Here is a 26,845-nt window from a genome sequence, read left to right as displayed (position 1 = left end):
AACTTATTTTAGAAAACAGATTGAAAGATGCTTCCCACTGAGAAGTAGCTGAATGTAAAAGTAAGAGAACTGCGTAGGTGATGCTTCCAGATACAGACTCGCTATCCTCCAATCTGGCTAATGCCCTTGACATTCTCCTATTTCGTCAGTATTCATTTTGTCCTTGGAATAAAATCAAGGTCACGACGGTCGCAATGTACTGCTCATAGCCAAATAGAAAAGACCTAAAGCACCCTAATCATCCAATCTGAGATCAGGTTCCAATATTTAGGAAGCTGAAATTGTGCACAGACATACAGCACTGACGATACTGAGTAATAAAAACATCAGGGACAAATGGACGAATACATTTATTTGTGATTTTTTTTTTTTTTACATTGGTTAGGAGACTGGCCTTCACTAATATAGTAAGTATTGTAATGGTGAAGAAGTTAGAGAGTCCAACCTCTTAGTTATTCCGGCGAAGGACTCATGAGTTGGTATCGAAATCTGAGGCACGTACATTTCAGCTATAACCTACACCACTTTTTTGGCATAGGTTATGATAAATTTGACCTGGCCCACCGTCTTCCTCGCCCCTCTGCAGCCATTTATTTTTTGACAGTGATGCAATTGGTGCTAAAGAGCAAAAAGTCACAAATTCCAGGGTGCTCGCCAGCAATTGCGACTTTTTCATGCCTTGTGCACGAAAGAACTGCCCAGGAGGCAATGATACATCGGCCCCAATGTGTCCAGCGGAGTAAATGATGAGGGATAGTCCAAGACTTCAGGGATCTGCTAGTGAGGACGGTGGCCCACGACTACTGTGGGTTGCATTTCGGGGGGTTGAAGGAGGACCAAGTTACAGTTGGTCTGATAGGAATGATGCATTATGGGATATTCTGTAAATTAAAATAAGGAATTTTACTGTCCTAATTTGATAATTAAAGGAGTTGTCCAGGAATTTTAATCAACAATCAAGCTCAGAGCCCTGGGTTAATGACAAACTGAACGAAAATGTCATACTTTATTCTTGTGTTGCTGTCGGCTTCATAGACTTAGATTTAGAGTTTAATCTCATGTAATACTGGTATATACCAAATAGTATATACATAATATTTTTTGGGACTGGTTTATAAAAAAAAAATACAGTTTTTTCAATATTTTTAGGTCCTATTTTATGTCACTCATCGTGAAGAAGTACGTACGGTATCCTATGGATAGATTATCACTATTGGATCAGTGGGTCTGACTCTAGGAAAGTCCAGCAGCCTTCGGCGCCTTAAGCCACACAGAGAACAGAGCTTTAAGAACAGATCCGTTTTTCTACATCACAACTCCTTAAGTATGAGCTGAGCTATAGTTACTCAACCCGACCTCCTCTTCTGGCTTTATTGATGCCTGGCTGTATAATCAGCTGGTTAGTGGTGGTCCAAAGTTTAAAAGAAATTAACCATATGGATTCATTGGTTTTATCCCAAACATACTTACACACTGGCGTGTCCCCCCTGAAATGGGATGCCCAAGAACCGGTGACTTCAGTCGGCTCTTGGCAAATCCTCAGATAGACCACATTGAGCTGCTGGCGTAATGATAAGACGACCGTGCATGGGTGGGATTTGCTGTAATCCAGCTGACATCACCGGCTATCTAGAATAAGAGGGGCAGGAGAATGCAGCCATAAGTGCAAGAAGAAAGGCGGGAATTATTAGCACCTGATGGAGCCAGAAGGGGCTTCTATGGCATACACAGGAGCCCCTGAAGCTCATCTGCATATTTGCTTACAAAAAGGACGTTTTCTCAACAAATAATCCATTAACAGCTAAATGAAGAATGGATCCAGTTTCAGTATGCTTGGGTTAAAACCTCTAAATCCATCTGGTTGATTTCCCTGATGTAAAAAGCCAAAAAGTCATCAATATGCATAAGCATTATTATCATAGGAGCTTCCTGCATAAAGAGTAATCATAACCTTGCCCAGGTAACCAGCATACCCTATTCTAAATTTTTTAGTGGATCAAAACTCTGCTATTAAGATATATAGAAAAGATCATTTTTCACCTATTTCCGTAAAAACAAAAACAAATTGGGGCATATTTACTTACCTGTCCGACGAAGTTTACCCGAAGTGCATTGTCTGACTGCGATTCACTAAAATCGTGCGCCCGATATCCTGCATGTGTCGCTTCCCCGCTCAGGTCCGACAGAGTTCACCTTCTTCTTCCCGATGCATGTAAGTGCATTGGATGCGACACAATTTGAATCTTAAATCCCACGCTCAGTCCGAATCAGTCGTATTGTCGACAGCACGCCCCCCTTTTCTGTCACATGGAAGCAGCGCAGCTGTGCCAAAATTCGATTGTGTGTGACCCAATCCCAGCGCAAACCCCTGTTAAATACCTGTCCAAGCTGCGCAAATCCAGAAAAATGGTGAACAGTCCGACGAAAGTGCGATCCGCAACCCTTAGTAAATAAGCCCCACTATGTTCCAAAGTGAGCTCTGACTTTAAGCCGTAACTTTTCGGGCAATTATATAACGTCAATGTGACACAACCCCTGCAAGAATTTTTTTTTGTGTAGCTGATTGCGTAGACGATAAATACAGCCGGTAGAAAAAGTTTAATGGACCGTTCTCATAGCAACCGCTGCCACATAAGATCATTCTGAACTAATACTTTAAGTGCCTCCCGCCAAAGGCCAAGGATCTGTGCGCCTCCGAAATACTATATAAATATAATTGCCTCCCGTTCTGTTCCCGCAGTGTTCAGACTTTATTTAGTAAATGTGGCGGTGTCATCGCTCACACTTTCATCCATCATTTCATTATCCCTTTTTATGCTTTCTTTCACTTTTTTTTTTTTTTTATTGTTTGCTCCATATTAAAATTAGCCGCTCATAAATCACGGCCATATGTGATTTGGTTAGAGGCGCTCGGGGGACGTGAAGCCTAACATTTGCTTACTTCAGGGGAATACGCCGTACCTCGGAGCGTCTCGCTTTGTCTTCAGTGACTCGGCAGTAATTTATTTAATTATTCAGCTTGTTTCTCTTGCTTAAAGGGCTCAGAGTGAAACCGTTTCATCCGTCTCTCCGTTTTTTATTTTTTCAGGCTGCGCTCTTGAGCGGCGAGGCCGCGTGTGATTTTTACCCTATTTAAAACTTTTAAGACTTGTATCTCATTTACCAAGGTGAAACAGATGAACGATTCTTCAAATGTGTCCGCCGGCCGCTGCTTCTACATTATGCATGGCTCTCAAAGACTTGGAGAAGATGGGAAAACTTAAGGGAACTGCAGCCGTCTACAGTTAGAGGGGTTATCTCACACAATGGGGCACATTTAGTAAGGGTCACACGCTGCATTTTTGTCAGACTTTGCACGTTCTTCATGGCTAAAACGGCTTGCACAGGTATTTAAGAAGTGTCCGCGCTGAGATTGTGTCGGACGCGACCCTCTTGTGGCACAGCTGCGCTGGGTTCCATGCAACACAAATTAGGGGGCGTGCCGTTGGGCGGTCCAATTAGGGGGCGTGTCATTGGGCGGGCCAACTGATTCAGACCGAGCGCCATATTTGACTTTCAAATTGTGTCGCACGCCCTATGTTAAAGATGCACCACAAAAAAGATGGCCTCACAAGCCCCGGATTGCCAATTTGATTTCCATTGATGCCTCCTCTATAAAAGCATTGTGATGACAACCTGTAAGACATGTCCCTTCCCGTAGGACATTGGCGGTGAACCTATGGCATGGGTTCCAGGGGTGACACTCAGAGCCCTCTCTGTGGGCACTCAGGCCATCACCCCAGCAGAGCTCACCAGACAAGACTGAAGACCTCCTTTTCTGCAGTCCCAGACCACCCAGTACATGATCAGTGCTGTTTTAAAGCGCCACATCCTGGGCTGAAGTGGGAAGGTGTGGACTGGGCCCCAAAATTTTTCCTGTTTAGGGGACCCTAATCTCCTAATTTGGCTTGGCATTAGGTCTATTTACATTATATTTGTAATAATTGTAACCTTCCTGAGGCTTAGCAGGCTGTCATTGGCTGGCAACCCAGAGTGTCCAGACAGTGGAAGTCTATAAATATAGGGTGTGGGTCTCACTCTAGATAATAGTGTATCCTTTTAGATTCAGTTTATGTCTCACTCCTGAGATTTGCTACTAACAGAACTGCTATATTGCTGATGCGCTGCTGATGCAGTAGAGCCGATGCACTGAAGATACCTCCTAGCCAAGCTGACCACTGGACCAAGCTGAGGTTCTTGCAAGCCAAGAACTTTTCAACTGCCGACACCAGCCAATTCACTGCTAGCCATTCAAAGGAAAGGGTCTGTTACTAGCCGCCATCAAGCCCAACGCTCCTGTCCTAGAGGCATACTGCCGGCCCCGGTGAGGTTTGTTGCCATATCATTAAATAATGAGATCACCACTAGTCAGAGTTACCTGGGACTCCTTTCTTTGCTGTATTACCAAGATTGCCTCACAGATCTCATAGATCTTGTTTTAAAGAAAGGCTGTAAAGAGAGACCCTACTGCTGCAGTGGCTGGGAGCAGTAAAGTAAAATGCTGTAAAGAATACAAGAGGTAAATAGGGAGTGTATGGCAGTTTTGGGGTATACTATCTCTATATAGAAAGAGATGAAGTTAGTCTTGTACTTCATACAGCAGACTGTGCCGAGGAGTCTTAAGACCACACACAAATAAGAACATTCGGTAAACTGTTTACTCAGCTCCTATCACTTGTGTTATCTTAATTAAAATTAGCAAGGAGGCAAAGTAGATTAATGTAAGCTGGTATCTTAGCATGAGTAAGTACGCTCGGGTAAATAAAGACGCTTTATGTAAAGTGGCTGATAGGTGTCATCCCTCAGAGCTGTAATCAGACTTACGTAGAGCAGGAGGCTCAGACGTCGCTGGTAGAAGAAAATGGCTTCTAGACTTTGTTAGAACTTAAAGGAACTGTCACCATGACAGATAATGAGTGTATAAACTTTGGGGAATTAGGGGAAAGTAGCATCTCCCTTATACACGTTGAGCATATTACTCAACAGAATTCTTCTTCTTCTTATGTATTTATGGAGCACTTACATTACACGTAAGAACAAAATAGCAGAAAAGACGGGCAGGACCCAGTCCTTGAGGGACACTAGGTGAGGAGTATAGCGGTAGGGTTATTGTGTGTTGTAGGGTTTTCAGGTTGTCGCGGGCTCATCAGTGCCCCTCTGTGCCATCCTGCGAAGCGCCAATGTTTCTCACTGGTCCTCGTTCCTGTCTCCGTTTCCTCGGCCATGCGCGGAAGGCCCCCGACTCCTAGGGCGCGCCAGTTTCAGAAGATTTAAAGGGCCAGCGTGCCGTTTATTAGTGCTGGCCATCTCCCAGAATGCTATTTAAACTGGCATCTTCCTGCACTCCCTGCCAGATCTTTGTGCCTCACAGCCTTAGAAAAAGCTTGTTTCCCATGACCTTTGCGATTAGTGTGATTTCCCATTCTGACCCCGTACCTGTTCCGGTTTACACTCCTCCGCTGCCAGCCCTGACCTTCCGCTCTACCTCCTGCCTGTCCCTGACCACAAACTTGCCTTCCGTTTCTGTACCTCGCCTCAGCAGCCACCGCGGACAAAGTCGCACCTGTGGAATGACCTGGTGGTACCACGCTGCAGCAAGTCCAACCCGCTATTTTGGGAGGGCTCTGGTGAAAACCGGGTGCCACCTAGACTCCGGTCCCAGGTGTCGGCTTACGCCATCGGTGGTCCAGTGGGTCCACTACCCCTGGAGCCTGACTCACGTTTGGAGGGTGGGGGGACATTCTAAAGTGTTTTGGTAGAGAGTTCCATAGTATGGTGGAAGTTGAAATTCCGATGAGGACTACATGATTTGATGAGGATTATCCTGATTGCTTACTGACTTGTATGTTGCCACTTTTGGCCTTCTGACCACAAGGCTATTCTCCCCATCCAACCTATGGCCTAATAGCTGACTCTGCTAGTACCTATGGGTTGGACCATCCTCTGCCAGACTCCCTAGTCCTTGGAACCAGCATCTCTACACCCACCATGGAACACTGCCACCTACATTGGGACTATATGAGTCTGGCGACCATGTCACAATGAGGTATATATCCTCATTGAGGTAACAAATACAAGTAGCTCATTTGGATTGTGACCTAATGGGTTTACCACGATACCTGGTGCTGCAGGTCTTTTGGGGTGGCATTTTACAACATCTGTCTAATTTTTGGTATTGAATTTACTTGGATTAGTAATTATTTATTTATATAGGGCCATCATATTCTGCAGCGCTGTACAGTCTCCCTGTCTCAGCAAATTCAGGACAGTTGGCTATTTTTTTATATTGTATGTTTAAAGGGAATATGTTAGGAACCCACAATAGCAAAACATATCTCTAAAAACTGCTATTATATAGCAGTACAACAATCCCTATATTGTTCTTCTCCATCCCTGTAAGGTTTCACAGTCCATTCGTAAAGTTGACAAATCATCTATGCATATTCATATTCTTCCAGCTCGGCCACACCTACAGCTTCCTGAATGACCGGTGTCCTGCTCTATCTTCAGCTGAGCCAATTTTGCTCTGCTACCTCATTCCTCCCTATGGAATGAGAGCGATGCTGACTGTGTGACTCACTGAAGGGAATCCCTTCAGGGAGGGGAAAGAGGAACTTGATTTCTCTTCAGTGAGTCAGCATCTTTCACACCTTGCCCATAACCTCTCTCTTAGTGATAATCTTCAGCGAGTCACACATCCAGCCTCTCTCAGGGAGTTAGAGGTACAGATGAGCAGGAAGGACATGAATATGCCAGACTCGGCTCAAAGGAAAGATGATGATTGTACTCACATGGGGTCATTTGCATAGATGGTGAGTCAACTTTACGAACAGACCGTGGACCTTTAGAGGTATGAAGAGGAACAATATGGGGATAGTTGTACTGTTCTACAATAACAATTTTCAAAGATATGTTTAGTGTAGGCTAGCTTAACTGACAGGTTCCCTTTAAAACACAAAAAAAATATTCAGATATCAGGAAAAAAACACCATGATAATAATCCTTTTAATAATGTAATCAGTTACCACATCTCTGACATTATTCATAAGTGGACGCCTCTAATCCATGATTCCTGGGTATTCTTCGTTCCCTTCGCTCCTCTTTCCATATTCCGCTGTCCTTTGGGGGTTGACTCAGATAATTGTGTCTCACAATCATAAAGATTGCTTCTTATTACAGTATCTCGGTGAATCAGCGATGACAGGCATGAAAACCTTCCGTACATATGGATGCGTGTACAGGGTCGTGTTCATTTTGGAAGAATTCATGTGTAGGAAAAGCGATGAAAATGCGATTGTTTCTATTCCACAGTCTCTCAGTGTGGAACGCCGATCACTGCCGCTTTTAAGACCATCTCGAGAAAACAGCCCGTAGCTTTATCTAAGAATAAGAAATGGCCTGCAGTGTGGCGTGCTAAATTTACTCTGCAAACACAGCCCCGCTCCTGCAGCATTGATCAGGAAATGAATGCAAATCACCTCCTGCGGCTCCCAAGCCTAGAACCTCAGAAGCAGCTCCTTCACAACCATCTACTTCCCTGCGTTTACAACGATTTAACTAACCCAAATCGTAGTAACAATTCTCTAAAAATACTGATGTGTTAGAGGCACGCTGGTTGGTTACACAGTAGACAACATAAGACTATATGGCCGATGGCGGAGCGGATGTCACTGGCAATAACAAGGAATTTTGTGATATAATGATTCTGGGGCATACGCCAAATAGATCAATAGACCGCGATAAGGCAACGCTAGGCACGTGGACGTATTGTATCCTATACAATTGATAGATGGTGCTGCTGCAGGATATCCATGTCATGATAGAATATAGAATGTCGCCCTTTTATTGGGTAAGACATGTTGATGCTGGTTTTGACTATAGAGGCTGGCACTGATTTCCCCACCAGTGGTATGTTACCCTTCCAACCACGAGGTTCCTTCCTACTTCTCTCCTCTTAAGTCCAGTTGTACTGCTCAAGTTCTTCTCCAGTGCTGTCCTAGTCTTAATCTGTACTGCCAAAGAGAAGTTATGGATACTTAGTGTGTCGGGGACTTGCAATGTTGAGCTGTTCCCCTGATTCCTCTCTTTTACAATCCTGGTTACAACTCCACGCCTGTAGCCTGACTTTGCTCTGCTGTCTTTCCCTAAGACCTTTTAATCTTCCTCTGGCTAGTTCTTCACCTTCGCTTTGTTCCAACCCAAAAGTCTACCTGCCCTGACCTTAGCTTGATCCTAACCCTTCTCTGCCTGACCACTAGTTACATTGTACCAATGTCTCTTTACCCACCCAGGTCAGCTGCTGCTACTCCTGTGACTACTCATATATTAATTTTTGGACTTTGTCATGTTGAAAGTCCAAAAATTACTCTCTGAGTAGTCCCAGGACAGGTAGCAGCTGACCTGGGTGGGTAATGAGACATTGGTACAATGCAACTAGTGGTCAAGCAGAGAAGGGTTAGGATCAAGCTTAGGTCAGGGCAGGTTAAAGTCCAGGCTGAATGGTAAAAACTGTTGGGATGAATTATATAACACATTTGGGAGTAGCCCAAAGCAAACTGGTTTGATAGCACGGTGGGTCCTTAACCTGTTGGCCATTATACTCACCACCATTGATTCCTACTCTTTATGTCGTTGAGTACAAAGTATTCACGTGAGCATCATATCATTGGGTAGCATTACACCCCTCGCTTCTACTACCCTATCCCCTCAACATCTACACCATTATTGTTGTGTATTGTATGTTAGCATGGAATATTGATGACTATGTCATTGTAGAGTAAGCTATGGCATAAGTCAGGTTACAGTTCTTCAGACCATGACATTCTACGCTCTTAATACAGGTTTATTATCCCGGATAACATCTACTACTCTTCCGTTCATCCCTGATTATAATGTACAACTTCCAATGTCATGCAGCAGAACAGCTGAGAGCAGTCACGGCCTCCATGAAGGACAAGACTCACTGGTCGTCGCCCTTTGTGGCGAGCGGCTGGGTTTCTGTATTTGTGGCCTCCGGATCTGTATTACTTGCAGCGCGCTGTACAACATATTACAATTACAATTACATTTGTATTTCAGCCATTACCAGAACGTATCATTTACATTTTCTGGACTAAGTAGGGATGACAGACTAGGACTGGCTGACCCTGGTGCGTGATACGTGTAAGAAGATCTGTCTGTATTACAAACATCATTTTAGTACAGTCAATTTCAATGCAAATAGAATCACAACAAATGGAAAGGCTGTGTCCATCTTTGATATAAATTGTCTTATTGCGGCAGACGCTTTCTATGGAGTTGTGTTTGTAGTCTGTTACCATGGGGACCCAGGAATCTATAGGAGCTGTGTACACATAACTGTAAGCACAGGTCTTGAACCCCCGAAAAGAAAAACTTTTTTGCCAATTTTTTCCAGCATTAACTGAAACTCTCATATGACCAATCCCCTAACACTGATTGTCTGGGGACAGCCCAATGGGGGTTTTACTAAAAGGGTTTTCTGAAGCTATGATATGTATGACCTATTTTTAGGGTACATCTATATCTGATCACTAGGGTCTCTTTGCAAATATTGGGGCAGATTTACATACCCAACATCGTGCGTCCGATTTCCTTCCTGTGTCGCCGCTGCCCCGAGGTCCGCCGGAGTTCACCTTCTTCTCCATGGTGCATGTGAGTGCTGATCTTGCAACACATTTTCCTTTTTTAAATTCTGCGGTTTGTCCGAATCCGTTGGGTTGTCCAACGGCCACACCCCGATTTCTGTAGCATACAAGCCGCCGCCGATATGCCACAATCTGATCACGTGCGCCCAAAACCTGGGGCAAAATGGAAATATTCGGGAAACCTGACGAAAGTGCGGCGTGCGGCCTTGAGTCCCCATAATATTGTATGGCAGAAAGTTTCTAAAGATGTAAGCAAGTTTCCAGACAGCGCCTTATAGTCTGCCCTTATAGTAAACCAAGCAGTTCTTTCCCTCCAACACAATTTCTATAGATGTGGAAAAGTCTCTTAACGTTCATTAACCCTTTCTGCAGGTCTATACAGACACATTACTAATAAACAGAATGTATCACAAAACACTATAGATTAATATGCTAACTTCATATGGGGCAAAGTTCAAAAATGTCCAAAGTTTAATGCTCCTTACCTCCTGGACACTACAGAAGAAGATTTTGGGCACCTCTACAGAATAATATATGGTATCCTCTTTAAATGTGACCCTCATGTAAATCTAATCAACTAATAATGGCTACCACCACCCCCAGGAGGCTCGGCCATTGGGATTAGTAATATCTGTGACAACCTGTTTGGAGTTATTTCAATTAATCACGGCATGAATAAAGCTTCACACCGGGAAACCCTGTGCATGTTAAGTAGCGGCGTGTGATCCCGATAACAATCAAATCCCATATGATATCTATTCAACAATTTCAAATCCATCTCCTGACAAAGGCAAAGGATAACCTTCAGTGCAGACTTATCATTCCCCCCACATCTCTGATAAGCGGCTGCTGTCTGCATCATACAAAGAATTAGCTAATTATGTTCTGTATCCACATTGTCTAAATCAGTGTGACTGAGAGGATGTGATCACAGCGCGGCCACTCACAAGCCCCGGCCATATCCAGAGGTATCACAGGAGATTGTTCACATCCCATCAGACCAGGTTACATCCATTTACACAAAATCAGCAATTTATACCATGTATTGGGTATTTTCTGAAAGATTTGTAATCATACACTTGTAGATTGTGTTATTAGCAGCAGAACTGTGATAAATGTATTCATATTCCAGGATTGTAGATTTTCCAAGTACACTGTAGGGATGGGTGTACTCACACTGCTGTGCTCTCTGCAGACAGTTTGAGGTTTTGACCCTGGAGAGATGTATAATCAGACCTTTGTGTATGTTGTTAGTAGCAGCAAGACCTTGAAAATGGATTTATATTCCAGAATTGTAGCTTTGCCTAACACTGCTGTGCTCTAAGCTCTCTGTATTGAGCTGTTAGGGTCTGTTAGGAAATGATGAAGGTTAAGCCCCCAAAATTATGTACAATTACTCTTTGAACCATATTATAAGCTGATACTGCCAGTTACATGTCCACTACTGCCAGTTACCATCCTGCTACTGCCAGTTACCCGCCTGCTCCTGCCAGTTACCCGCCTGCTACTGCCAGTTACCTACCTGCTACTTCTAGTTACCCGCCTTCTCCTGCCAGTTACCTATCCACTACTGCCAGTTACCGTCCTGCTACTTCTAGTTACCCGCCTTCTCCTGCCAGTTACCTGTCCACTACTGCCAGTTACCGTCCTGCTACTTCTAGTTACCCGCCTGCTCCTGCCAGTTACCCGCCTGCTACTGCCAGTTACCCGGCTGCTAATGCCTGTTACCTACCTGCTACTTCCAGTTACCTGCCTGCTCCTGCCAGTTACCCGCCTGCTACTTCCTGTTAACCACCTGCTGCCGCCAGTTGTCCACCTGATACTGCCAGTTACCCACCTGCTACTTCCGGTTACCCGCCTGCTACTTCCAGCTACCCGCCTGCTCCTGCCAGTTACCCGCCTGCTACTGCCAGTTACCCGCCTGCTACTTCCAGTTACCCGCCTGCTACTGCCAGTTACCCGCCTGCTACTGCCAGTTACCTACCTGCTACTTCCAGTTACCCTCCTGCTATTTCCAGTTGTCCACTTTTCCCCTCGCTTTCTTTTGTTCTCGATGTCTCGATGTCTTCTACTCTAATAGTCAGTATTCTCCTAACGTACTTGGATTAGTTAATTTAAAGGGACAAATTAGTCAGACTACAAATAATCAATAATCTTTGACTAGACTTGGCCATAGATAAGAGGCAAGGAAAGCCTTCAGTTATGAATTGCTATCGGAGACCCATAGATGACCCCATAGGAGGAATGGAGTTAGTGCAGAATTAAAGGGACCATGACACCAAAACCAGCACATTAGTCCTATGCCGGGGTCTATATTACTATTTGCTCTATGGCTGCTATACTGTATATGTATTAGTGATGACAGCTTTATGGATATTCAGTCTCTTATCCTCTCCTTAAATTATTATTACAGGTCAAGGTTCGTCTTTACTTATTTTTAGGATTTGCTTGTCACTATTTCTTATATTAATGGTGGCAGCCTTCCCCTTTGGTGCTGGCTTTATCGAATAGCGGTAATTTGTTCTTGTTTAGGTTCCTGACCTGTAATATATTGTATAATTAGCGGATAATGGCACCGATAACTATTATCGTTGTCTTCTAAGCCCCTCGCAGCGGAATCAATGGAGTCAAAGGGTCAACGGAGCAGAAAAATCATAGCTTGTTAGTTAAAGTAATGCTATTCCTGGCACTGGTGCCTTTAAATCTGATGCCTATAGGATAGTGATGATTAGAGCACATCAGTCCCGGTAAGGGAAAAGTTCCTAAATTTCTTAATACCAAAATTTCTAAATACCCACACTTGGAATTTATGGCACCCGAAAAGGGAGTGTGTCAGAATATTCCTGAAACACTGCAGTTTGTACCTGACCTTTAAGCCTCCTTGTAAGCTAACACTTCCTGCTCTGTGGAGATTATAGGCAGGATTATAATAAATGGTAGATTTTATATAGAGATAACACAGGATCCACCATATACAATGACCTTTGTACGGGTCACAGAGCATGCCCACAACACTCTGTCAAAGAAGTTACCAAATATTTTTGACTAATATTATTATTTGATTTTAGTGACAACTAGTGATCGGACCTGTCAAAATTTTCCGGGTTCGGCTAAACCTGCATTTTGAAACCCTGTTCAGGTCCTGGTTCAGGTGACCGATTGCAGTGCCATCGGTGCCAGCAAAATTGCCAGTAGCTTTTAGATTACTCCAGCAATGTGTCTGCCACCATTTTGGGGAGGATCATCGCCCGTAATGACATCATCAGGGAGCATTTATCCTTCCCAAAATGGTGGCTCCCTGCACGGCTGTCTTTTGGGGATTAAGCCATTTAAAAGCACCCCCAACAATGGTGTTGGGAGGGGATTGGATTGAGCCAAATTCGGACACGGTCTCTAAATTCTTCTAAGTTCAGGGTGGGGTTCCCATGTGGTCTCAAATTTCTAAAGCTGTGTCCCTGAACACCTGAATGAGTATTGCACCTTACCCATTCAGGTGTTCAGGGACACAGCTTTAGCTCTTGTACATCAGCCTAGCTAGGATTCATTTAGGACTCTCGACAAGCGCCATTGGTGGCCATATTGTGTACTAATGCGTTTTCCAATGTAAAAAAATCCTAATTTCTGAAAAAATCTCAATGTTTCCCATTTGCTACATGGAATTATTTACCATAATAAAAAAAAACACCCTTTAAGTTTTTTGGAATTTCCAGCCAGATGGTAAGGATACAGAACTTGTAGTACAAATAAATTCTTATGAGATCCGTGACATTTCCTCCCATGGTATTTTACCAATTAGTTCAGGAAAATCTACAAATGAGAAGACATTATTTAACAGGGAACCTGGCCGTCGCCTTCCCCTCCGCATATTCTGCATTGACTTGTTTAGGTTGATTAGTAATTAATCCATCTCACTTTAATTAATCTCTTTGGTCTCATCCACTTAGGGATCGGCCACCCAGTCGCGTAGACGTAGGCCGACGTTAATTGACTTATTAATCACGTCAGTCTGGATGTGGGCGCAGGTTGTCCTGTTGTCTATATTAGGAGATATATAAACATGGCTGCCCCGCCGATGTAGCGATCTATAGAAGCAATGCCTTGTGGGTATTCTGTCTGTGTTCTCTTCATTGGTTTTCAATTGATGGCGCAGGTCAAGGTTTGTTAGCTCATTTTATGGCTTCACTTGTCAGCTATTCCATTCCTCCAGAGCAGATTAGCAGCTAAATAGTCATATAAAGGATTATTGGGCTGATCGTCCCGTATATTGTGAGTTCTAAAAAGAGACCTCGGACACCCAGCCAAGATGGAGGTATAGAGAGATAATAATAATCTTTTTCTTTTGGATATATCCATATTTCTAAAATAATAAAAAAAAATTCACATGTAGTTTATTAAAAATTTTCCCACCGTTTTGTGTATACAGGAAAGTCTCCATGGTAACAGACTACAAGCAAACCCTGTGTAGTCTAATCCTGAACTTGTATTCTCTCTCATCTGTCACCTGTTTCGCAAACATACATAATGTTGAGTAAATAGAGGTGATTAAGGGGAGATCAGATGGCAAAGGGTTTGTTTGTAGTCTGCTACCATGGAGACACATAGTTCTGCATAGTAGGTGCCGACACAAAAGGTAAAGAGATTTTTTTGTAATCGTGACGTAATCTGCAAAGTTGTTTCTTTTTATTGCAGGTGCGTGGAAGCAATAACAATAGATAGTTACAGACGAAACAAATATAGAAATAATCAGACTACACGGGGATTGTTTGTAGTCTGTTACTATGGATACACATAGATCTGTATAGGAAATGCAGACACAAAACTATAGGAACTGTAGACACAACATTTAAATATAAAAATAATTTAATTGCAAACTTTTTAATATACCGCTGATCTACCGATCCCTGGTAATGAGACACAGACAGGAACGAAAGAAAGATCCTGTTTCCTGGTACATTAAAATAATTGTATATTTATTAAAGGGAATTTACCACCAGGATAAAGGACTGTATGTAAATGAGCCTGAGGGGCTCCAGGTGCTAATGGAGCCTGGAGCCCCTCAGGCTCATTTGCATATAGTCTCCTAAAAAACAACATGTGACTTGTCTGTGCTGCAGACTCCTCAGCTCTCAGCCCTTTCCTTTGTGCACCTGTACAGCTCCTCCCCCCTGCTCCTTCACTGAGCTCACACCCTGGTGACATCAATGGGAGGAGCTGTACAGGAACACAAAGGTGGGAGTTGAGAGCTGAGGAGTGAGTAACTCAGACAAGTCACATGTTGTTTTTTGAAATGCATCCAAACCAAAGCCCAACCCCTGGGACTACACAGAGGATTCTGTCAGGGTGCAAGTTATAACATACAATTATATTGTAATGCAAATGCTTAGAGAAAGCAGAAAGTCACATGTACAATACAGTTGTGATGGGCTTCTGTAACCTATCTTTAGTGAAAATGATATTCCAGGTGACAGGTTCCCTTTAAATGGATAATGCCTCCTTTGCCTTCCCTTTAGTTATGACTCTTACAAGTGTATTTTTGATCAGTAAAGATACTTCTTACATCCCGTTGGAGCCTTTATACAACCATCACTTTTTGACTCTTGGATGTTTTATGACTTTCTCTTGATCTCCTTCTCCTTTGCAGTTTCTATAACAACATTCCGCTTTTCCATATTTTCTACATTGAAACTGGATATATTCATTAAACCCACCAATCGCTCGCATGCAAATCAAGAACTCGATAAACAGAATATGTTTTGCAAATATTCTTATCTTCTGCGAAACATCTGCTTCTCCCCGCAATGTTTAATACATGTCATTTCACTTTCCCACATTTAACTTTACCTCTTTTTTTTTTTGGAACGTTTTACAAGTAAATGTCTTCCTAAATCAGTAATAAATATGTCTGGTTGCTCCAGGTAACAGCGCTCCGATCTCCAGAATAACGCTCCATATTTCCATTCTCTATGCTTGTTGTGTAAATCAGATCTATAGGAGGTGAGGGAATCTTATTTATCATGAAAACCACCAGTAATTTCTGATCTATCTTATTTTTTCCGGAGTGTTCCTTTAAATTTAGGATCTTTCCTTCTTCATACAAAAGAAACCATTTTGAAATGACCTCTGTGTCACACTTGAAGAGGGAAAGTGTGTGGAAAAGTCTCTTGGAATAGTGTGTGGACCCTCTGGACCACCGCGGGAGATGGTATGAGGCCCCAGCGGTGGCAGCCAAGGTAGTACGGTAGGATATGCAGGAAACAGTCCAAACCTGAGATGACAGCAGGAAACACGGAGGAATACTGGTAACGCTGGCACACAGAGCAACACAGGTGATGCTGGCACAGACTGTAAATACTGCTGGACAGGAACCGTGGAAGGCACCGCAGGTAACAGGAATGGCAGAGACACAGAGGAACACTGGTAACACTGGAACACAGAGGAACACTGGTAACACTGGAACACAGAGAAACACTGGGAACGCTGGAACACAGAGGAACTCTGGGAACGCTGGAGGGCTTTCTCTTTGCAGGAAATGATGCTGAAGATCCGACGGGGAGTGAAGGGAGATGGGAAGGGCAAGCCGGATTAGTAGGAGCCAATCAGGAGGACGCTGGCCCTTTAAGTCTTAAAGAGCCAGCGTCGCGCCCTAGTAGTGGAAGTGCGCGGCCTAGCAGGAGTACAGCCAGGAGCGTGGAGAGGTGAGTTCAGGCCGGGGAGCGGGACAGCGGCAGCTAGAGGAATTAAGGGTGTCTCATTAAAGGGGGTTGAGAACAGGTGCCAAAAAAAGAAAGTCTATTTATTTGGCTCCCGATGTGTTTCTGGCCTTTGGCACCTCCCGCCAAGACCCATTTTGCCAGTTAGTGGCTTCCTGGGACAATAGGATGTCATTTTTGACATAACAGGAAGTGCCGTCCGGTGGTTTGCGGAGACCATTGATTTGCCAACCCGGGTGGAGTGATCTCCCCAGCATATTTGCTACCCACAATTCTTGGAAAAACCCTTATAGGAATTTGGTCATTATCTTGGACCTAAAAAGCTGCCACAGGAAACCTATTCTGGATAAGGGGGTGGTCTTCTCAAAAGGTGGACTTCTGGTGAGGTTTCCCTGCATATTATCCGGTCCGTACCTGTGTACACTAAACCACTAACAAATGGGAAGACTCTGTCAGTAGGGTTAGACTGATCCGATAGAGTACAGTATCGAATAACTCTATAGTGGGTTCAAGTTGGACACTCCATTTGGAGCAATTCTGTCTCATTAGCATAATTTTAAAAATTGATTTTAGTAGGAAGGAGGCTATGGATAAAAAATATAAGAAGATTAGCACAGTCCCGGTGCCTGGATCTATGAGTAATGGTTTATCATGATGGATTTTGATGGTAGATTTCCTTTAATTAAAAAAGCTTCTCTGAGCCTTTTTTCTGCTTCTTTCTCCTGTAGTGAGCAGTGTGTCTGAAAGTCTCATGAGCTCTGTCCACTTCAGACATATAAGAAAACCCAATGATTAACTCTTTCCATAACTAGAGGATATGTCCCCTGATGGTTTAGCTCTCTGAGTACTGGAGTACTCTAAGTACTACGTCAAAAGTACTGGAGACACTTTTTGGCTCTCGGGAGACTTTTGAACCTTCTGATGAAGAATCTACACTGGTAATTTTTCCCAGAACAAGAAAATACATTGGAATATTTTAGCATGAAATATTATTTACTACGTCTGCAGGGTGAGGGCCTCTTATCAAGATTGTAGCTTCTGTTCCTTGGCATGCCGAGGTTGGCAAACATCTTATTTTCAATTAAAATCTAATGAGTTGCTTAGACACATCTTTAATTAAGACAAGAAGTGCTTAATTGTCCCGATTAACACTATTATGAATGATGAGAGTCCGCATTGACAGATCTGACACTCGATCTGTCACCGGGTTAGAGAAACGAGACGTGTTTCGGTATCTTGTTTTGTCTTTTGTCTTGAATTGTTTCAAGTCATTTATTGGTTTCTAGGACTTTCCTATAAATATAACTTCAGTCTTTATGTCTTTAGGACCAGAGGTCGTCTCATGGCCGGCATCCAGGATAAATTCTGGGCATTGGCTTTGGTATCATAATTCAGGGATGAATAAATAATGTATTTCTAATTGCCAAGGCTCTCTACTTTTCTATATATCTTTGTTATTCAAAAAAAATTCTTACATTTATTTATAATAATATTGATATCCATATCGATGGGATAGGTTCATCAATATCAAATTGGTGAGGGTCTGAGACTCCGCACCCCTTCAGAACAACTGTTCAGACTAGGTTACTAAACATAAGTTTCCTTTCATTTGAATGGGATCTAAGTCACTACGGAAATTTTAAGTAGATGAGATGATAGTAGCCACCACTAGGAGGAGCTCAGGAGCTAATTGCATACTGTTATACAGTAATCTTATGTTTTTATCTCCTCTAATGGGGCTTCAGGGAGTCAGCGTGTTTAGCTTTTTATCTATGTCTATGCAGTGGATTCTGAGTTGTGTATTAGAAATGATAAAAGGATATTCTCAAAAGAAATACTACTAAATTCTATACCCTAAAATGTCAGAACAATAAAAGGTTAAATTCACTTTAAATTTTAATGGAGCAGTGGAGAATATGTACAGTGTGATATATAATCTATAGCGGACGTGTAAGACGCATGAAGGTGATAATGGATATCGAGCATTTCCGAGAACCCGGACTGACCTCCGATAAACAGCTGTTACACATGTTTAGTGTGAACATATCCCAGCTGACTCTATGTATAGGGTTCATCTGTCTCTATGAAGAGATTGATAGTCTTTTGCAGTGTTTTTACTCTCTTCATTGGTTATTACATGGTATGTACGCCCTGCTCACTGAGCTGACCATACACAGCGCCGCAGGGCTGTAACCACAGGATATACCACAGCTTATGGCCTGTGTAATGGCTGGGGTCAGGTCTTTGTATATTTCACAAATCGATAGAAGTAATGACATGGGACGACAACCAAACGCTGTATTTTCTACCTCATTGAGTGATCATTGGGCTCCCGTAGTCTAGCTGAGATCAGGCATATCACAGCTGCAGGAAATGCTCCATGAGTCCTCCTGTTGTTCACACTGATCCCTATTCTGTATACAGAGCTAAACTTACCACTTTGTCTGCAGTGTGTCTCTTATGTCATATTTTTGATCTCAAAGGGGTACAGTTTTACCATCCAAACTCTCAAAACACTTTAAATATGAGCTGTTAGTCACATGACCTACCGGAAGTAGTTTCAGGACTTCCTGTGATGCCCAAGTGACAACACTTCTTGCACATCCAGGTGACAACCTTTCTTGGTCCTCCAATTGACAACCTTTCCTGAAAGTCGTTCCCTGGATGATCATTCTTTCAATGAGCCTTCAACCATTAGCTTACGCTTGCGAAAGGTGTATGACCTTTCTCAATGCAGCCAAATATTCTGATGATTCTGAATTTGAACTATGTTCTTGGACCTCCAAGTGATAACCTTTCATGACAGTGTTTCCCTGGATGATCATTCCTTCAGTGGTCCTACAACCATTACCTTACTCTTGATTAACGTGTATGATCATTGAGAATTAAGCCAAATATTCTGCTGCTTCTGAATTTGGACAATCTTCTTGGACCTCCAAGCGATAACCTTTCTTGACAGTCGTCCCTGGATGATCATTCCTTCAATGGTCCTACAACCATTACCTTACTCTTGATTAACGTATATAACCATTCACAATGTAGCCAAATATTCTGCTGCTTCTGAATTTGTACTACCTAATTAAGTCTAAATGACAACCCTTCTTAGACCTCCAAGTGACAGCCTTTCTTGGACCTCCAAGTGATAACCCGTCTTGAAAGTCCGTGGATAATAATTTCTTCAAAAGCTCTTCAACCAGCACCTTACTTTTAAGTAATTTGTGTAACCATTCTCGATGCAGTCAAATATTCTGCTGCTTCTGAATTAGGACTACCTTCTTGCACCTCCAGGTGACAACCTTTCTTGAACCTTCATGTGACAACCTTTCTTGGATCTCCAAGTAACTACCTTTCTTGGATCTTCAAGTGACAACCTTTCTTGGATCTCCAAGTAACTACCTTTCTTGGATCTCCAAGTGACGACCTTTCTTGGATCTCCATGTGACAACCTTTCTTGGACCTCCAAATGACAACCTTTCTTGGATCGCCAAGTGACAGCCTTTCTTGGATCTCCAAGTGACAGCCTTTATTGGATCTCCAAGTGACAACCTTTCTTGGATCTCCATGTGACAACCTTTCTTGGACCTCCAAATGACAACCTTTTTTTGGATCGCCAAGTGACAGCCTTTCTTGGATCTCCAAGTGACAGCCTTTATTGGATCTCCAAGTGACAGCCTTTCTTGGACCCCCAAGTGACAACCTTTCTTGGATCTCCAAGTGACGACCTTTCTTGGATCTCCAAGTGACGACCTTTCTTGGATCTCCAAGTGACAACCTTTCTTGGACTTCCAAGCTAAGACCAGAGTGATTGTGACTTCCTAGACTTCCCGTTCGCAATGTCTCTGCCTCCAGCTGGATCGCCAAGTGACAGCCTTTCTTGGATCTCCAAGTGACAGCCTTTATTGGATCTCCAAGTGACAGCCTTTCTTGGATCTCCAAGTGACGACCTTTCTTGGATCTTCAAGTAACTACCTTTCTTGGATCTCCAAGTGACGACCTTTCTTGGATCTCCATGTGACAACCTTTCTTGGACCTCCAAATGACAACCTTTCTTGGATCGCCAAGTGACAGCCTTTCTTGGATCTCCAAGTGACAACCTTTCTTGGATCTCCATGTGACAACCTTTCTTGGACCTCCAAATGACAACCTTTTTTTGGATCGCCAAGTGACAGCCTTTCTTGGATCTCCAAGTGACAGCCTTTATTGGATCTCCAAGTGACAGCCTTTCTTGGACCCCCAAGTGACAACCTTTCTTGGATCTCCAAGTGACGACCTTTCTTGGATCTCCAAGTGACGACCTTTCTTGGATCTCCAAGTGACAACCTTTCTTGGACTTCCAAGCTAAGACCAGAGTGATTGTGACTTCCTAGACTTCCCGTTCGCAATGTCTCTGCCTCCAGCTGTTTCTTGGTAGGAATTTCTCTTCAATTGACTTAATATTAGAAAAACAACCTGACTATCTTGTCTCTCTGCGTCTTATCGGTGTCTCATCATGACTTCCGTCAGATCTCATTCAGCTTTCATTACAGTAAATCATCTTAAATCCTACTTGACACGATGTATCTCATCTCTAATTCCCCGCTGCTCGAAGGATTTTTTCCCTCTTCATCGTTGTCTCCGTCATCGCCACGCAGAGATCTGTGAGGTAGAGTTTCGTCCGTCGCGGCTCCCTCAGGTTGCCACATGGCTGTGCTTCAGTGTCAGAATAAATCATCTTTCTTCTATCTCTACGGACTCTGTGACCTAATCCTATCCAGCAATAAGTAGATTTATCCTCGTATAAATGTCACTCCACGAGCACAAACAAGGTGATCATACTGACTGACACCAAATCCGCTCTCCGCAATTCATCTCCACTCTCTACTCCAGTGAATTAGGCCGTAATAGTATTTACAGTGAATCAGATTGACTCGACTAAAGAGATGGCACGATACTATGAGCAGGAGTGCCCATGTTATAGCGATGGCCAACACCCATTTTCAGGCTAAATCGAATGATTACCCCTCATAAAGATTGGTCACAGGGGTCCTACACCTTTTCGACCCCACATTCTCAGCAGCTGATGGAAGAGCTCCAATCACTGTGTAGTGGTCAGACCAGGATACTGCAGATCAGCCCTCATTGAGTTGAATTGCAATGACCTCACACAGAGATTAGAGCTGCCAGTCATATTTTAATACAGAATAGGGAATACAGCAATAATGTGGTTATTATAAGTACAGGCTGCTATAGTACAGTGGTAGCTGTAGAATACACCTGCGCTGGCATTGAATCTCTGTGCTCGTCTCTGCCTGCTGCAGCCTTGAGTTTTTTGTTTGTATTATCTCCCATAGAAAGTTATGAAGAATTATTCACTCATTCTTTTGATCATTATGTTTTCCAAATATATTTAACTATGTAGCACATCTATTAGTCATGTAACAGACAGCAGCGAGTGCCCTGAGTGCACCTCCCTAGTATAATATAGGATGTAACTCAGGATCAGTACAGGATAAGTAGTGTCATCTATGTACACAGTGACTGCACCAGCAGCAGAATAGTGAGTGCAGCTCTGGGTATAATACAGTATGTAACTCAGGATCAGTACAGGATAAGTAGTGTCATCTATGTACACAGTGACTGCACCAGCAGCAGAATAGTGAGTGCAGCTCTGGGTATAATACAGTATGTAACTCAGGATCAGTACAGGATAAGTAATGTCATGTATGTACACAGTGACTGCACCAGCAGCAGAATAGTGAGTGCAGCTCTGGAGTATAATACAGGATGTAACTCAGGATCAGTACAGGATAAGTAATGTCATGTATGTACACAGTGACTGCACCAGCAGCAGAATAGTGAGTGCAGCTCTGGGGTATAATACAGGATGTAACTCAGGGTCAGTACAGTATAAGTAATGTCATGTATGTACACAGTGACTGCACCAGCAGCAGAATAGTGAGTGCAGCTCTGGGGTATAACACAGGATGTAACTCAGGATAAGTAATGTCATGTATGTACACAGTGACTGCACCAGCAGCAGAATAGTGAGTGCAGCTCTGGGGTATAATACAGGATGTAACTCAGGATCAGTACAGGATAAGTAATTTCATGTATGTACACAGTGACTGCACCAGCAGCAGAATAGTGAGTGCAGCTCTGGGGTATAATACAGGATGTAACTCAGGATCAGTACAGAATAAGTAATGTCATGTATGTACACAGTGACTGCACCAGCAGCAGAATAGTGAGTGCAGCTCTGGAGTATAATACAGGATGTAACTCAGGATCAGTATAGGATAAGTTATGTCATGTATGTACACAGTGACTGCACCAGCAGCAGAATAGTGAGTGCAGCTCTGGGGTATAATACAGGATGTAACTCAGGATCAGTACAGGATAAGTAATGTCATGTATGTACACAGTGACTGCACCAGCAGCAGAATAGTGAGTGTAGCTCTGGGGTATAATACAGGATGTAACTCAGGATCAGTACAGGATAAGTAATGTCATGTATGTACACAGTGACTGCACCAGCAGCAGAATAGTGAGTGCAGCTCTGGAGTATAATACAGGATGTAACTCAGGATAAGTAATGTCATGTATGTACACAGTGACTGCACCAGCAGCAGAATAGTGAGTGCAGCTCTGGGGTATAATACAGGATGTAACTCAGGATCAGTACAGGATAAGTAATGTCATGTATGTACACAGTGACTGCACCAGCAGCAGAATAGTGAGTGCAGCTCTGGAGTATAATACAGGATGTAACTCAGGATCAGTACAGGATAAGTAATGTCATGTATGTACACAGTGAGGCACATTTACTTACCCGGCCACTTGAGTTCACGGAAAGTGCACTGTCCGATGATAATACACTCTGCCGCCATTCACTAAGATCCATATCCTGCATGTGTCGCTTCCCCGCTCAGGTCCGACATCATTCATCTTCTTCCTGGTGCATGTTAGTGATTGGGCTTGCGACACATTTTTAAAGTTAAATCCCACGCTCAGTCCAAATCAGTCGGATAGACACTTCCCCAAACTTGTGTCACATGGAAGCAACGCAGCTGCGCCAAAAAACGGTCGAGTGTGACACAATCCCAGCGCAGACACCTGTTAAATACCTGTCCAAGCCGTGTAGTACCCAAAAAAGGTGCAAAGTCTGACAAAATTGAGCAGAGAGAACCTTAGTAAATGAGTCCCAGTGACTCTGCCCTGATCATCCTGTCAAAGGGTAAGGACTGCTCTCGTATTGAGAACTGGCGACCCATAGCTCTTCTCAATGTGGATAGAAAGGTTTTGGCAACTGTTCCAGGCCGTAGTACATTTTGTGCTGTGTCTGAGAAGCAGTAGAGCAGGGCAGGAAGAATAGATGGAAGGGGTACTTGCTGTTAACTCTTGATCATGTTAACCACAAGTACTATGCCGGGCAGGTTAATAAATTGGCTTAAGATATTATATGCAGGGTCATAGTTTCCTGCTTGTGAACAGTTGGATTGACCTCTCTTTTGATGTTATGCCTGGTGTTCTCCAGGGTTGTCCCTTGAGCCCACTGCTGTACGTATTCGCGATTGGCCCAATCCTTAGGAGGGTTGATCATGACCCATTGGTGGGAGTTGGGATGGACCACATGGCGGTGGTAGTGTATGCCACTAATGTCACCGTTTTTGTGTCCTCATGAGGGAAGGCACAATGGATGATATCAGAGGTTGACCGCTACTCAGAGGCTTCTGGGTCCAAGATCAACGGGGATAAGTGTGAGAGTCTCTGGCTGGGAGAGGGAGGTCCAGGCTTTAATCTTCCGGACACTCTTCCAGGGCCCCAAGACCGACCAAAGTTCTCTGCATTGAATTTAATCATGGGTATTACCCCTCCCAAAACTGGGACAGTAGCCGCTCTGAAGGTGGACCACTGGATGGATTGGCCTGTGACCATCTGGGAGAAGGTCATCCAGATAAAAACTTACTTGCTCCTGATGGGGGTCTACAGTCTGTTCAAGAGGTGGTTTACTTACCGCACAAGTAGACAAGGAGGGTTGTGTATGGTCAACCCTGTGGCATCTCTAATAAATAATAAGATCAATGTAGCAAACCTCAGTAAACCCACGGAGGAGCCATCTCTTTTCAATTGTAGGGGATGGTTTCAGCCTTTCTTCCAGGAATGGGAGACAGTGGCCGGGAACGCTATACGTTATTCTTAGTTAACCTAGTGGTCAGTAGTGGTCTTAGTATTGCCACAACATAAAATCCTCCCAGTGGATAGGTGGTCACCAGATCACATTCTTTCTGGAGTATGAGAGGCTGGTCATGGGGGGGACCTCGATCCTTTGGAGGGGGCTCTGTTTTAGTGAGCCTTAGTCTATGTGAGGTGCGAATGGGGAAGGGATGTTCGGTTTTGTGTATATGTTATATGATTATTGTTATGTTTTTTACTTTCAATTTTAATAAAAGATCTACAGGATGTAACTCGGGATCAGAACAGGACAAGTATTGTAAAGTACGTTCTGAATTTCCTCACTTTAGATGTTCTATACAGTAGTTGGTCTTCGGAGGCAGAAGTTTATTGGAGTCTTTTATTTCCCATTACATTTTAAATGTTAATTAGATTGAAATTCCATTTGTCAAATTCTATTTTTATATTGCGGCAAGAATAAAAAGGAACGATCTCTATATCAGGAATCGTATTCCTATAATTAAGCCCAATGACATCAATTCTAATCCGGTAGGAGACGGTCAGTCATGGGGCACATGACGCCACCCCACGAAATCCGTCATAGAAGTCACCTTGAGACGCCAGAAACTTTCATCTGCTTAAGGAAGAAGAAGCAATGAGCTTACAGCTAAATAATGTAACTGGCGCCGAGCGTTTGAGAAGAATAGTTAATAAAGTTGTTGAAAGAAAACCCGCGTATCGGTTTAAGGATTAAGGTTTAATATCGGCCAAGTGCGTTAAGGAAATGAGGTCACGTTCATTCCCGAGCGGGAGCCGCCGCGCACATTTATATGCAAGACGTGGAGCAAGCAAAGGGAATATATGGACTAATTTACCTTTAATTATGATACTTGGATGTGAACTTACCTCAAAGGCCCCATCAAATATTAATTATATGGTTATATATATTAGTCTCACGGCTCTCGCCATTAGGGAATGTCAGATGATGACTACTTTTATTTGTTAAGGTTTATCCATTGTAATATTCCTTCAGAAAGAGCGCCACTCTTGTCAGCAGGCTGTGTGCGGTACTACAGCTCAGTGAATATCAAACATGGCCTAGGAATCATAGACGAGACTATCGTTGGGACGTGTTTCTTTGTACCGATTCTTGTCCAATTTGACTGCCACCACCCAATGTTGATGGACAGTGTCCTGCTTCCCCTGGGAAACCGAATAGACAGGGTACACAGGACCTAATGGATATAATTAAAGAAATTTCTGGTCAATATTTATTTTATAGGCACTGTCCAACTTGTTGCCACCATAGGTCTGATCAATATCTGGCAGTCATGTGACCATCGGGAGAGTGGCACATCTATACGTAGTAAGGAAGGCCAAAAACCAGTCCCATAGCTAAACCCTGGGTTATTGCAGCCTCATACTGCAAAAACACTACCCACTAATTGGCAAAACATAAACCTCCCTGTTTTTCTATACTGCTACATCCCTTTTTACCTGCACGACAAACATAGATGGTCATAGATGGAAAATCCCTTTAAAAATTAAGATTTATCGGTATTCAGGTATTTTTTGCGGGAAAGGCATTCTTATAACGCCGGGCAGCTCTTCTGATGCTTTATGTTTGGTTTTTTGGTGTTTAAGAAGCTTTAAATATTTATTTTTTTTCTTAAAGGGGTGAAAAAATACATGATTACATTTTAAAGGGCTGATGGGAAGACAATGAAATATTGGTATGAAATGTTACTTTACACTCTCCCTGATGTTCTCTTGTTGATGCATCCGGTCACTGCTGAACTCACTTCCTGGGTGTCTCCTTTCTAGGAGCAGCTATCAACCAATCAGAAGTTGGAGTTGGAGGTGCCCACCCACCTTGGCTAGTGATTGGCTGTCTCAGTGCTTCCTGTTAGGGTTGGGAGACGCCCAGGAAGTGGAATGCTATAAAGAATGGGAGTGGCAGTAACTAATATTCAGTCTGAGTGTTATGGAGGAGTACTTACCATCCTGTAATTTTGTGATTTTGCAGGGTGGCCATGGATCCCTCTCGCGGTGTTCAGTTGCCTTTACTGCTTCGCCCAGGTGGGAATTGAATGGAGTCTATTTTTGTACCCCGAATACGGAGGCAAGTTCCCGCTTTGTTTGAGATATACAGCTACCAAGTGAATTGTGAAGTCAGTAGAACTTGATGAACCCAACGTGAACAGACCTGACCACAGTATTGTAAAGATGTACAGAATTAGCCTATTTTTCTTAATTTTCATAATAAAATTATTTCTTTTT

General features: G+C 43.2%; 1 protein-coding gene and 1 long non-coding RNA gene across 9 annotated transcripts in view; one reads left to right on the top strand and one right to left on the bottom strand.

Moving 5' to 3' along the window:
* LOC140121050 (uncharacterized) overlaps positions 1–11,539 on the bottom strand; it is a 65,616-nt gene extending 54,077 nt beyond the window's left edge. For 2 of the 3 annotated variants that reach the window (XR_011854023.1, XR_011854022.1), the window contains exon 1: positions 11,437–11,539. This is a non-coding gene — a long non-coding RNA (uncharacterized lncRNA). The remainder of the gene's footprint in view (positions 1–11,436) is intronic. The other variant, XR_011854024.1, reaches the window with a different exon arrangement.
* The window catches only part of HHAT (hedgehog acyltransferase), a 169,252-nt gene extending 142,407 nt beyond the window's left edge, over positions 1–26,845 (top strand). For all 6 annotated transcript variants that reach the window (XM_072140204.1, XM_072140205.1, XM_072140207.1 and 3 more), the window contains exon 12: positions 26,592–26,845. In XM_072140204.1, coding sequence (XP_071996305.1) covers positions 26,592–26,728 — 137 coding nt within the window. In that variant the 3' untranslated portion in view covers positions 26,729–26,845. The remainder of the gene's footprint in view (positions 1–26,591) is intronic.

Source organism: Engystomops pustulosus, chromosome 3 (assembly GCF_040894005.1).
Source record: "Engystomops pustulosus chromosome 3, aEngPut4.maternal, whole genome shotgun sequence".
Classification (NCBI taxonomy): domain Eukaryota; kingdom Metazoa; phylum Chordata; class Amphibia; order Anura; family Leptodactylidae; genus Engystomops; species Engystomops pustulosus.
This window is presented reverse-complemented; position numbering and strand designations above follow the sequence as displayed.